Source organism: Heteronotia binoei, chromosome 18 (genome assembly GCF_032191835.1).
Source record: "Heteronotia binoei isolate CCM8104 ecotype False Entrance Well chromosome 18, APGP_CSIRO_Hbin_v1, whole genome shotgun sequence".
NCBI lineage: Eukaryota > Metazoa > Chordata > Lepidosauria > Squamata > Gekkonidae > Heteronotia > Heteronotia binoei.
The window spans coordinates 40,438-54,260 of record NC_083240.1 but is presented as its reverse complement, the minus strand read 5'-3'; the positions used below and the strand labels follow the sequence as shown (position 1 = coordinate 54,260).

Sequence of the window (13,823 nt, the reverse complement as noted above, 5' to 3'; positions counted from 1 at the left end):
ATACAATAAACGCTGGTCTCTGCAGTTGTTCCCACCAGGAGCCTCCCCTCGCTCCCTCCCAGCTGCACAGTTGGTTGGTCTCCTGGACTGCATGTTGGCTTTAGCCAGAAGGGGCAGAAGGCAAAGTGATGGGGGCGGGGGAGGCAGATAAGGAGCATCCCCCCCTCTGCTACAGAAGGTCTGCTTTGGGAGAGGGGTCAGGCACTGGGCAGAGCTTTGCTCTCCCATCACTGTGGAGACGAGCAAAGAGGAGTCGGCTGCGAGCTGTGATAATACTTTTGGTTTATTCAATATTGCGTAGAAAAGGAATGACTCCATTATACTAAGTGAGACAGGCAGATCTTGGGAGCTGTGTGGGGGGACAGTTGCTTCTTCCTCTTGGGTGACTTTAATCACAATGTGTACCCCCCCACACACACACCTCCCCCAGCTGCCTGCTGTGTGGCTTCAGAAGCCAGGAATAATGGCAGAGGCCCCTGAGCATGAATTCTGCTGGGTGGTCAGTGGGGTGCCACTCCTTAGCAGCCCCCACAGCTCCTGGCACAGGAGGCTGCCACGCTCTGGCAGAGGCCGCTGGTTGCCATCACGCCGCACCGGGAGAAGGTATCGCGACAGAGGTCAGCTGCGGGAAACAGAAGGCAAGCAAAGGGACGTGTCAGCCTCTCCCGCCTGCTCCAGCCTTCCCCCCCCGTGGAGGGGCAGGGGGTGCTGGGCCAAAGGGTGGACCTGCACTGCCTCAGACCTCCTTGCGCCTTCTTTTCCTGCCTGACTCGCTTTGTGACTGGCCCGTGGTTCTTGGAAGGGGGGGGGGAGCCAGGGAGCCAAATACAAAACTTGCCTGACCTCTGAGCAGCTCTTCGTGGGCGCAGACCGTGCGGATACAGATCTCCTTGTTGATCACGTAAACCCGCCGCAGGCTGGAAATGGGGGTGGTGGTGGTGAGGGGTTAGAGCATGGGAGAGGTGGGCCCACCCCCAGTGGAGAAGGCCCACCCCCGGCGGTGTATTGCTGCCTCTCTTCCCCCCCACCCCCTGGGGCCTTGGCTTCCCTGCTGCAGAGTGACCAGCAGGGCTCTCTCCTGCAGTGGGGATCGACTGGAGCAGCAGCACCCTGGACCCCCACCTGCCCACCCTCTGGGCATGCTCTCTCTTGAGGAGCCAAAAAACCAAAACCCCACCTGGAGCCTCCAGTTTTCCATGCTGGGGGGGAGGGGGCTGTGAGGTGGCAGAGAGACAATGAGTGGGGGGGGGAGTGAGGCAAGGGAGTGGAGTAGAGCATAAATTAATGGGGGGGGGGGTCATTTACAAGGCTCAGACCATAATTGGCTTGAAGAGCTGTGAAGCCCCTTGCAGCTGGATAGTCAATAGCCCCCTCCCTCTCCTTTGGGGAGGCCTGGACCTCCTAAGCTCCCCCCTGGGCAGAACGGCAGCCCCTCCCTCACCTGTAGAAGCAGAGCTCGTTCAGGCATTGCTTGCAGGGCTTGTGGACCGAGTACAGCCGGGTGCAGGGGTACTGCTCCTCCTGGCAGTCTGGGAGAGGGGGGGAGGTCCTCGCGTCAACTGAACGGCCTTTGGCAGGAGCGAGCAGGCCGAGTGCCCTGCGCCAACCCGCCGCTCCCCATCTGCCTGCTGCTGCCAGCCACCAGCGCTGCCGGTTCTCCTCCTCCTGTTCTCAGCTGGCTCATCTCGTCCAGCGCTCTCCCAGCTGCGTGCTAGGACATCCCCCCCCCAGGCCAAGCCAAGGGCAGGCTGGTGGCGGAGACCCCCCAAAAGGTTTGGAGCAGCAGGCTGTGCCAGCATTGGGAGGCGCAGTGTGTGCCTAGAGGGAGCCCCAGTTGTGGAGGGCAGCGGCCTGCTCTGCCTCTGACTTACCAAAGGGCCCGGGCTCCGTGGGCTCCGTCTCAAGAATGCCTAGAAGAGGGAGGAGACGACAAACCGCCTGAGACCCCCGAGTGGGGAGGGTTGCTGGGGGGGGGGACGCTGCCGCAGGCGGACTGACATGCTGGAAGGGGTGGGGCGGGGAAGAAGGGGTGGCCGCGAGGCTCTGATGCTAGGCGGGGGTGGGGCGGAGTCTTGTTCCCCCTGGGGGGTGCAGGCTCTTGACTCGGACACGCGCAAAAGGCCGTCTTGCTCCCTGCGCACTTTGCCCCCTGGTCACCCTCCCGCAGTGAAGGTGGCCTGGGAACTGGACCGGGGGGGAGGGGAGGGGAGGGGGTCGCCTTCCGCCTGACAAAAAGCAGCGGGGGGGGGGGGGGAGAAGGAAGGAAGCCCTCGCTCTCCCCTCCGTGAAGGGCCCAACGGAGAAGTCAGGGGCAAGCTTAGTGGCGCTGCAAGGGCGTGGGGGGGGGGGTCCTCGTCCTTCCCAAGCCCAGTGCCCAGGCGGCCCGCCTCCACCCCCTCTTCCTGAAGGGGCAAACTGTCCCCCCCCTCGAGCAGCAAATGCCTCCCCGCCGAGGAAGGCGGAGCTGACCTGGGGTCGGGGCGGGAATGACCTCCTGCTGCGTCTGCTGCTGGGACTGGTAGGGGTAGCGCTGCCCCTCTTCCTCCGGGCTCTGCGAGGAGATGTCTGCGGGGGGGGGGGGGGAGAAGACTCAGTGGGGCAGCCCCTCCCGCGCCCGCCCCTCCCCGCGCCCCCTGCCCGGCAGCTCACCGTTGCCGGCATAGTCGTAGTAATCGGGGCTCTCTGCAAGAGACGAGGAGCAGAAAGAGCAGGCTCAGTCCCGCCCTGGAGGCCGGTCTCCCCGCGCCTCCCCTTGCCCCTGGGCCGCAGGCCATTCACCCGCAGGGAAACCGAGGAGCGCCGAACTTGAACCGAGGCAAGGGGCGGGCAGGCGGCGGCTTCTTCTCCCCCAGGGCCCAAAGCGGCCGAGAAGGAGCTTCGGGAACACGCGGGTGTTGGGGCGCCCCGGAGGGAGACAGCCGCGGGCGGGATCCTCGTCCCCTTTCGGGACGGAAGGAGCTTCCTTGGGCAAATGTCAAGCACCGCAAGCGCCAGCGAAGGGCTGCATCTCCCTGCAGGGCCAGACGCAGCCAGGCCCCCCCCCACCCCCGCCACCTGGGGGGCTCTCGCGGGCCGAGTCCACCGGTCCCCCTCCCCCCGCGGGAGGGCGGGGCGAAGAGGCCGAGCGAGGGGAGGCCTTACCTATTTCGTAGGGGATGTAGGGCGGGTCGTGGTAGGCGGGATCTCCAAGGTCGTACTGGCCCTGGGCCAGGAGCGCTGCAAGACACAAAGACAAGCCCGCGGGGGTGACGCTTCTCCGGACCTTGGCAAGGAACTCCTGCGGCGGCGGGGGGGGGGGGGGTCTGACCCAAAGCTTCTCTGCCTGCCTCCCCCCCTGTTGCTGGAGACCTGCTCTTTGGGCCGCCGCCTCCTCCTCTCTTGGCCGATGCAACAGCAGCTCCGGCAAGAGGAAAGCCACGTGCCCCCCCTGCTCCCTTGGGAGACCCCCCAGGGCTGTCTTAACGCATGGGCACTTGCCCGTGGGCCCAAGAGCATAGGGGCCCCATGCTGATCTGTGTATGATGCAGTACTAATAACCATTTTTATTCCTGTGAGTGGTGGTTGTAGGGCTTTGCCCTGGGCTCAATGCTGTAAAGATGGCCCTGACCGCCCCCCCTGCCCCCAGCTCTTCCTGCCATCGCTTGACATTGCTGAGTAGCTGAGTGACCTTGCTGGCTTGGGCCAACGGTGGAGATCTGGTCTGAACTCCTGGGCACCGCTAGCCTCAGCCTGCCTGTTTCACAGGCACACAATGCTTTGCGCAGAACTGTCCAGACAGCTGACTAAGAAGCCTCACCACCTGCACCCCAACTAAGGCTGACTCCCACAAGTTATAGGGGGCCTCCCCCCCACCCCCTGCCTGTAGGAGAGAAAGCAGTTTCTATCTATCTAGGAGGCAGCAACAGGGCAGCCAAGCGTGGCCATCAGCCCCACAGCCCTCAAAAGCAAAAGGAAGTCTCACCTGCTGCTAGTGGCCTTCGCAGGTGAACTTCCTCTCCCACCCTCCACCCTCACCCCTCGATTGCCCCACTCGCTCTCTGCCCTTGCCTCCTCTCTTCCATCCTGGTGAGTTGGTCTCAAGAACTGCTGCTCCAAGTCGCCTGGAGTGGAGACGACTCTCACCTGGCAGGCAGAGGATGAGAAGGTCCAGAGTCCTCATGACCCCGCTGCAGCTGGGAGGGAGCTGGAAGAATCCGAGGCGGCAGGCTGTGGGGGGAGGGAGGCATGAATGCAGCAGCCCCCGCTGAGGAGCAGCCCAGGGAGTCAGCATACGAGACTAGTCATGAAAGGCAGCTGTGTGCAGAAACTGGACAAGACTTTGAACATTTGCAAGGAAATGGTTATAAGCAACTATGCACCAGTGAGTAACGCCATCAAAGAACATCTATGCATTGGTCTCAGCTTGTTTCTCCTGGTTTGGTAGGATTGCAGGACTAAAGATGTCATTTGTTAACATTATTTATCATCCACCTTTCTGACTGAGATACAAGGTGGATGACACAATGCAAATGCATGAAATTTACTGGATAAGACATCATCTAATAAACAACATAGTAGGGCTAGGCTTACAGAAATCTGAAACAAATCATAAATATTGGACAGGTGTTGAACAACACAGAAAATGGTACTGGGTGAGTAAGAAACAATGCAGTGAGAACAAGACCACACATGCTGGCGCAAAAGATACAGCAAACAAGCTTAATCCTGACAAGACGGGATGAAAGACCTGATCTGGGATGGGGCTGCACTCCCCTTGAAGAAAGAGGTCCATGGTCTGGGGGTGTTCTTGACCACTAGACAAGCAGGAGGCAGCTGTGGCCCAGAGGGGAGCTGGCTGCGGCCTTTTGTGGGCACAGGAGATCTGGTCTGCTGTGGGGCATCTAGAGGAAATGACTGCAACACAGTCTACATGGGGCTGCCCTTGAAAACTGTTCAGAAACTTGCATTTGTATGGCATTCTGCAATAAGAATGTTGATTGGGTTGGGTTGTATGGCCACTCCTATGGCTCCCAGTTCTGCCCAGTCCCTTATGAACCTGTTTGACCACTACAGATGCCATTGGATGTCCTGCTTTGGGTGTCCCTGTCTTTTGAGATTAGGCAGCTCAGGAAAGGCCTTTTCAGTCCTGGCACTAAAGTTCTGGAACTCTCCTCCTCCCCCCCCCCCCCGGGAGAAGAAGAAGAGTTGGTTTTTATACCCTGCTCGTCTCTGCTGTAAGTCGCCTTCCTCTCCTCACAACAAGCACCTTGTGAGGTAGGTGGGGCTGAGAGAGGTCTGCGAGAACAGTGACTGGCCCAAGGTCACCCCGCTGGCATCCTGTAGGGGAGGAGTTAGGAATCCAGCCCGGCTCTCCAGATGAGACTCCACTGCTCTTAGCTGCTACACTCTGCTGGCTCTCAAAGGGAGAGTCCTCCGTCCTCTTTTGTTGCTTTCTTCTGCCAGCAGCCCCCCCCTCCCAATGATTCTTCCTTCCTGACCCGGATGTGTTTATGTGTTGTATGCATTTCAACTGCTTTGTATCTAGATTCAGGTGGTTTCAATGATGCGGGTTTGGGAGTGGGTTGGTTTTAATGGTTTTATAATGCAGTTTTATCTTGTATGCTCTAAATTGTTAGCTGCCTCAGTGGCCTCTGCAAGGGCATAAAAGCAGGATATACATTCTGTAAAGAAGAAGAATACACACTATCTGCACAGCACTCTCATCTTAAGTCCTGTTCCCTTTCCAAGCTAGATCACAGACCTGTTACTTTTATAAAAATGCTCTCCTGAGTAACTGCGCAAAATTTTATTTTTATTTGAAAATACTTTAATGTGAATTCCAGCATCAAACCTAACCCCCCTGAATCTCTCTATTTTGCAAAGAAAGAAGTGTGACAGAGGTGTCCAGTGCACCAATATGGAAGTGCATTTATCTACCATCAAAATTATGGTATCAAGTGGAACAAGATAGTTCTAAAATTCCATTTGAACATTTAGCATCTTTTTTGGGTTAAATCAGGCAAACTAGCCCTTATAGTTTTTTGGTTTTATCCGTTGTGTATAATTTTGAATTCAAAGTGACAACTTGAATGCAACGAGGAGATGCCTCTGGTACTACACCAGTACTCACGATGGCAGCTGCTGTGCAGCTTTCGACGGCAATGTCAAGCATGGTAAAATTCCAATGGTAATTAATGGTTTTAGGGTCCTCCAGAAAGCTGGTCTGTGAAACATCATGGAGGACCAAGGTACTTTAGCTCTGTTATTCTTTCCCCCTCCCCCTTCCTGCTTTATTGCTTGTGAAGTAGAGTAGTGAGAAACGAAACTAGTAAGAGAAAGAATAATCAGCACCTTCCCATACATTCCTGCCTGGGAGTGTGAGACATCTGGGGAAAGCAAGGACAAGACACTAATAACATTGTGAGAATGTAGACATTTATGATAGTTTATGTGTTAGAAAGCATCCCTCGCCCCCTCCTTTGGGAATCCTTTGAAGTATGGCTTAAAAGAGTTGTATTAATGTATTTCTAGTATCACTCTCAAGGACCTGTACCAGAAGAGCATATCGGTCTATCAATAAACATAGTTTTGTATCGGCTTGACTCATTCTTTGAAACCGCATGCTTGACAGGCAAGGGCATAAGACCCTCCTTCCTTACCAATGTTCTTGCAGACATCATATGATGGAGAAGGTTACAAGCCCAAAGGCCAAGTCTGCTTCCATAGATGTGGTTACTTATTGCATGTATGCATTTATATCAAGGGTTTCGTTTGTTTTTCACAGATTTTGCTGTTGTAGGACAGTGAAAGAGCAATGGAATCACAGCACTTCAGTGCATTCAGCCTGCCTCTCCCCACCAAGAGGCACACAGGGGGTGCAAAAACAGACCCTCAAAGCACAGCCTTGATCAGCACCTGTGCCTTTAATTTCTCCAGAAGGAAAGAAACTAGACTCACCATGTAAAGAAACAAAAGCCCACATTAGTCCTTCTGCCTGTGCCAGAAATGCACTCTTCCCCTTCCCAGCTCCAAGCTCCCCACATCTGCCTGAATTGGAAGGAGAAATGCCTCATGCACACAGGCACCCCCCCCCCCCCCGCACACACACACTGAATACCCACCCAACCCCCAGCCCGGTCTCAAGCTCTTTGCTGACTTTGCAAAGCTGCTGTTGAGACTGTGCCGGTGCAGAACCAACAAGCGGGAGAGGAATGGGGGGGGGGGGGGGGGAGAGAAGCAAGGTGACTGTTCAGTCGTCAAAGCCCCAGGGGGCTTGAAGCTCCTGCTGCTGAGAAACACACAAGGGGGGGGGGGGGCGGCAGGCTTGAAATGCCAGGCGGGGGGGCGGTCTGACTGGGGCCAGGTCACGTCCCTCCATCGCAGCCAAACGTGCCAGGGAGCAGCACCGGGAGGCAGCCGTTGCCAAACAGTGCCTCTGAGCACGCACAGAGTGCAGGCACGGCCGAGCTCTCTCGTGGCGCCTGTGGCCAGAAGGGAAGGAGGCCTTGCTTCCGCGCCCCGGCCCCGGCCCAGAGGGGAGCGGCCTTTCTCCACGCGAGCCGGTGCAGAACTCTGGCGCCCGGGGCGCAGCGGAGCCTGTGGAGAAGGGCCCGAGGCCGGTGCTAGGTCCAGGAGAGGAGGCGCCCCCCCCCCGCAACCGCCAGCCCGTCTGCCTCGCCCGCTCCCCCCCCCCCCCAGCAGAGCATCAGCCGCAGGCTGGGACTAGGGGGGCACGCGCACCCCCCCCCTTCCCCAGAAGAACGAGGCGGGGGCGGCGGGCAAACCCGGAGGCGAATCTGGAAGGAGCCACGCCGCGCCCCCCCCACCCCCCCGCCGCCGCCTCCTCGTCCTCGTGTCCTCGGCCCTGAGCTTCTGGCGCTCTCTCTCTCTCTCTTTTTGCGGGGGGGGGGGGGCAACGCGGCTGGGCTCTCCCCTTCCCGCCCTCCCTCCCTCCCTCCCTCCCGGAGCTGGGCAGAAGCTGCGGAGGCGGCGGGCAGCGCGGCGGGAGCGCCCTCGGGCCTCTCCCTGCTCACCCAGGCCGAAGCCCCCTCCCCAGCAGTCCTCCCGGGGGGGGCGGGAGGGGCTGCGGCTGCTCAGGGGCTGCTAGCTGCCGGGCAGGAGGGGAGTCGGAGGGGGAGAGAGAGCGAGCGAGCACGTCGCCTGGGTGGGGAGGCTTCCGCTTCGGCCCTTCACACCTGCAGAGAACCCCCCGCCTGGAGCCCCCTCCTCCCGGGGCCAGCTGCAGCCACGGTCGCGGAAAGGCACTCTGCTCGTGCTCAGAGGTGCGCCCCAGAGAGGACCGGAAGCCGACGCCCCCCTCCCGCCAGGCACCCGGAAGGGGAACATCCCCAAGCTCAGGCCAGATGTTCCGCCGCTGGCTTCTTTCTCGGCGAGGCACATCTGGCAGCAATCAGCCGCCCCCCCCTCCCCTCCCCATTATAACGCCTCTTGGAGCCAGGGAAGGAAGGCAGGAAGAACAAAAGGCAGGCTCGGCCCCCTCCCCCTCCCGGGACAGCAATGATGGCGGGGGGGGGGGGGTCTCCATGTCCTTGGGGACAGGAATGCAGGTCGCCCCCATCCCCCCCAAAAAGTTTGCAAAACTTCCCAGAAAGCACGTTGGGCGGGGGGGGGGGAGGCGCACCCCTCGGATCCAGCCCTCCCCTGCCCCAATACCAGCCCTGGCCTGCAAAGGGGCGCAGGAGACGGGCGCCCCCCGCTGGACCCCAGGAGCCGCCTGCGAGCCTCAAAAGGAGAGAAAGGAAAGCAGCAGGACAAAGAGCAGCAAGGGACGCCCCCCCCCCCCAGCAGCCACGTTGTCTGGATGGTCGCCTGCTCCCCTCCAAGCGCCCCTGCCCTCGCCTGACCTGTGGGGTTTCTTGCGGGCAGAGCTCCGTGGCTGGGCTGCACCTCGCTGGCTGCCTGGCTTGCAAAGAGGCGAGACGGCGGTGGCAGTAGGGGCTAGCTAGCCCCACGGCGGCCCAGGCTCCTGGGTCCTAACGCCTCCTGGTTGCCAGGCCCACCGCCCCCCCCCCCATCATGGCAGAGACCTACTGATAAGAGGGCAGGGACACGCGGAATCATCACCAACCTCAGTTTTTCCTGCTTTGTGGGATGGCTGCCCAATCTCAGCCGATGCAGGAGCAGCTGCGCTCCAGACCGAAAAGAAGAGGCTTCATGGTGCGGCTTGAATCCCTCCTCTCAACAACCCAAGGCCTCTGCGGCCGCTCCCTGGGCTGCTGCGGGAGGGGGGGGCTGCTGCAGAAAGCTGCTTTTGGCCCTGACAGTTCAGTGCAAACTTCCATTCAATGACAAGGCAATCCTGGACCCCACAGACAAAGTGTGGCCCAACACAGCTGGCTTCTTCTGTCAAATCAGCACAACCCACACATTTGTCTAGAAAATATAATCTCTTTATTGTTAGACACATTCACAACCACAGAAACGGACTGGACACTGCTGCATGTCTCCCTCTCCCCCAGTTCTTCTTGTTGAGAGAAAACACAATGGGGGGGGGACGTTCCTACTGCAAAGGCACAGAGCACCCCCCCCCTCACAATGCCTTATTTCAGGAGTCCTTGAAGTGTGCCCACCTTGGGAAGGGGCCAGGCCAGTGGCTGCCCCAGGTGTGCCCTGAGATACTTGTAGAAGAACTGCCATCCCAAACACAAAGAAAGGGCCACGGGCCCAAATGCATAGTAGCCATGGGCAGATTCTGCTTTTCTCGGCGGGGAGCAGCCCAGAGTTGACATGGGGTGGGGAGAGGGGAGAAGGTGTCCCTGCCTTGGAAGGCAGCTCTGAGCCTGTGCGCAGCCTGGTGGGCAGGAGGGAAGGGAAGTCGCCAAAGGAGCCAGAACACCAGCACAAGGAGAAGCATAGAACCATAGAGCTAAAAGGGACCTCCAAGGTCATCTAGTCCAACCCCCTGTGCAATGCAGGACATTTCCAAGCACCTCCCCCTGACAGCCCCCCCCCCAGTGACCCCTGCTCCTTGGCCACAAGATCCAAAAAGAAAAGAGAAAGGGAGAGAAGGGGAGGAGCTGCCGACTGGCTGGACGGAGGAAGAAGTGTCCGGATGCTGGCTCTGGGACAGGGAACTGGCTAAAATGCTGTCTGAGGAGAGGAACCCCCATTAGCAATGGGGCCACCTGGTCAAGGCAACTCAGGAAAAGCCTTCTGGGCACCCCCAAGCCTTCCTGACAGGGCTGCCCTCAAACTCCCCTGCAAAGACCTCCTCTGTCTGCCCACAAGCCCCACATCTGCCCTGCCTGTCCCATCACAGAACCTCTCTGGGGCCCCTGCCGGGGGGGGGGGGGGGGAGGGAGTGGGGACAGGACATCTTGGCAAACAGCTCCAGGCAAAGGAGGGCCTTGCATTTGCTAGAGGGCTGCAGGCTCCTTGTTGGTGCGACAGAAACCTCCTGCAGGGGGAGCTGTAGCACACAGGCTTTTACAGGGCCAAAACACCAGTCGTCTGTTGCAGCAACAAAGTGCACTGTTACCCAGGAAAATAAGTTCTGCAGCCACCCGTCCTGGGAGAGTGGAGCAGATGCCCAACAGCCTGGCCAGGGTTCCCCCCCCCCAGGCCTTTGGAAGCATCACCTGGCAGTGATGGCACCTGTTGTGGGGGCAAAGAGGGGGTCGTAGAGGGGGGGCCACGTGGGCTGCTGCTGGCGGAGCTCCCTCTCCAGCCTCTTGAAGATTTTCTTGGAGGTTTTCTTGCTGCGCAGCTTCCGTAAGCTATCCAGCAAGCTGTGGTCCAGAAAAGTCTGGAAGGAAGGAAGGAAGGACAGAACGCTGCCTCCAGGTGGGTCTCACAGGCCACAAGCTGCACAGCCAACCCAAGGGCAGGAGGTCCCATCCAAGCCACTGGAAGCCCTCCCCGCCAATCTGTCAGAAGCAGCAGCTGCAGCCATGCACTGGACAACTTAAATCCAATGGAAGACACTCTTCTTCCCTTTGTCCTGCTGATCTCTTTCACGGAGAAATCCCCACAAGGTGCTTTATGTACCAGGCACCTACCAGGATTCCTTCCTGCCTGCCTGCCCGCGGGTTTCCTTCCCAGTCCCCTGTTCATGCCCCCCACCTGCCCGCCCCCCTTACCTCCAACACAAAGGCCATGAAGAAATGGAGCGTGGCCATGCTGAGCAGCACCAACTTGAAATTCATGTCCTCGATGCCCTTCAGAGTCAACAGGTTCATGAAGCCCAGCGGGTAAAGGGTTAACCAAATCATGAGGCCAAACAGGACAAGGAGGGCAACCAAAAAGAACACTGGGCGGGGGGAGAGAGACAGTCAGCAACGAAGAGCTGGAAGGGACCACCAGGGTCATCCAGTCCAGCCCCCTGCGCAATGCAGGAAACTCACAACTACTCCCCCCCCCCCCCGTGACCTCTGCTCCATGCCGAGAAGATGGCAAAAAACCACGAGAACTATGCACTGATGCAGCCCTTCCTGCTCTCCCTCTCATGATCTGCCTAATTCACAGAATCAGCATTGCTGTCAGATGGCCATCTAGCCTCTGTTTAAAAAAAACCCAAAGGAGGAGAACCCACCACCTCCTGAGGAAGTTTCTCCCACTGAGGAACTGCTCTAACAGTCAGGAAGTTCTTCCTGATGTTTAGTTGAAAACTCTTTTGATTTAATTACAACCCACTGGTTCTGGTCCAACCTTCTGGGGCAACAGAAAACAACTCCATATCATTCTCTAGATGAAAGCCCTTCAAGTATACAAAGATGGTGATCATATCACCTCTCAGTCACCTTCTCTCCATGCTAATCATACCCAGTTCCTTCAGCCTTTCCTCATAGAACTTGGTCTCCAGACCCCTCACCATCTTTGCTTACCTCCTCCGGACTCTGAGATCTTTTTTGCACATACTATTGCTGACAGAAGTCTCCCCCATCCTATAATTATGCATTTAGTTTTTCCTACCTAAATGCAGAACTTTATAGTTATCCCCATTAAAATTCATTTTATTTGTTTTAGCCCAGTTTCTCATCCTGTATTCTGTCTCTGTCTTCTACTATATTTGTGACCTGTCCCCATTTAGTATCGGCAAATTGAATAAGCATTCCTTCTATTCCTTCATCTAAATCATTAATAAAGATGTTGAACAAAACAGGCCCCAGGACAGATCCTTGAAGCACTCCACTTGTCACTCCTCTCCAAGAGGACGAGGAACCATTCACAAGCACTCTTGGGTGCCACCTGTCAACCAGGATCCAAACCGCATTTTACTAATTTGTCAAGAAGAATATGATGTGGAACCTTCTCAAAAGCCTTACTGAACTCAAGATAAACTATGTTTACAGCATTCCCCTGATCCAGCAAGGTAGTAACTTTTTCAAAAAAAGAGATAAGGTTAATCTGACATGACTTGTGAAAAACGCATGCTGGCTCTTAGTAATCACAGTCATCCTTCCTAAATGCTCAAGGATTGACTGATGATTTGTTCTAAAACTTTTCCAGTTATAGACATCAAGCTGACAAGTCTGTAATCACCCAGATCTTCCTTTGTTCTCTTCTTGAAGATAAGGAAAAAGGAGGATCTGTAATTAGTGACCTGTCAGTTTGATATCTATACAAGACTCAGTTCTAGACTGGGCCCCCACATCTCTTTGTCTAGATGCCACCAAAGAGAATAGGCTAGAAGTGAGAGGGAGGGAGGAGAGCAGCACCCCGCCCCCAAACTAGAACTCTCCCAAGGTCACTGCTAGCTGCTCAGGGAGGCCATCTGGGAAGTGGAAGGCAGTGAGTTCCTTCACCTCCAAACACTGCCCACCAGCCTAGATGGACTGTGCTGGTTTTCCCTTTTGTTGTTGGGGGGGGGGGGGAGGTGGGCTCACCATTGCTGTAGAGTGGTTGCCTGAAAGGGTACCCCTTGGACATGGCCACCGCCAGAATGAGGTACTGGAACCCTGAGATGCAGAACACCACTGTGTTTTCATAATTCGGGAGGTTCTCGGGGGCTGTCACGGTGCTGTTCAACGGGACGTACCTGTAAAGTTGCAGAAGCCTGGTGTTACCATGAGCTGGAGGCTGCCTCCTGCAACTGTGGCAAACACAGGGGTCCTTGGAAGCCCACCAGGCAGGTAGCTGCTCTGGACGGACACAGGCTGGCCCGAGGGGGAGACTTGGGTGCATCACGGCAGCATCACTCACCACTCCTGAGAGACGGTGATGAAGTAGCAGATGACCTGCACAGCAATGAGGAGCCCCGTCTGGAGGAGGAGGCTGCCCAAGACGATGGGGTTGATCAGTGTTCCTTGTGGGCGCTCCGAACCCAGCTCCTTGGCTGGCGCCGTCTTCCCCATCAGAGCCGCCACTGTGGTGGTGATCACCAGGTCGAAGAAGAAGAACTGCAGGTCGCTGAGGTTGGTGTTAAGCTGGATTGTCAGGAAAGAGCATCGGTTACTGGCTCTCACTCCAGGCCCCCTTCAAATTGGTGGTTAACTGTTGCCGGTCCCATCTCTTGTAAAATGGCATGGGGCAGAGGTTTCAGGCAGCAATTTTAAATCCGTTTCTGAACTGGATCTAGAACATGCCACCCATTTCTAACTGTGCCCCTCCCCTCCTTGCCTTTTATGCAGCATGGCCCATTTCGTCTAACTTTTGTGCCCTCTTTAGTTGCAGAGAATGACCCTGACAATGCAGCAGGCAGTAGGGAGACAGCTCCGCCCACAGTGGAGCCCCCCCTTTCTCGCTGCATCGCAAGCCTTACCGTGTAGAGCAGGAGCACAGAGACAAACTGCACCAAGCTGTAGAGGGCCATGTATTTGAAGACCACAAAGGAGGTGACCAGAGAGCAACGTCCCTCCCTGCAAGGAAGAAACAGTACACCGTTG

General features: G+C 57.2%; 1 protein-coding gene across 1 annotated transcript; it reads right to left on the bottom strand.

Moving 5' to 3' along the window:
- Nucleotides 1-265: 265 nt before the first annotated feature.
- Nucleotides 266-8,898, bottom strand: MFAP2 (microfibril associated protein 2). Its single transcript, XM_060258867.1, has 9 exons — nucleotides 8,844-8,898; nucleotides 4,123-4,206; nucleotides 3,142-3,216; nucleotides 2,650-2,682; nucleotides 2,470-2,565; nucleotides 1,872-1,910; nucleotides 1,442-1,529; nucleotides 844-917; nucleotides 266-622 (listed from the first exon to the last, which is right to left on the bottom strand). Exons 2-9 carry the CDS (start codon nucleotides 4,157-4,159, stop codon nucleotides 519-521), a joined length of 546 nt encoding a protein of 181 aa, XP_060114850.1. The 5' UTR covers nucleotides 4,160-4,206; nucleotides 8,844-8,898; the 3' UTR covers nucleotides 266-518.
- Nucleotides 8,899-13,823: the final 4,925 nt, after the last annotated feature.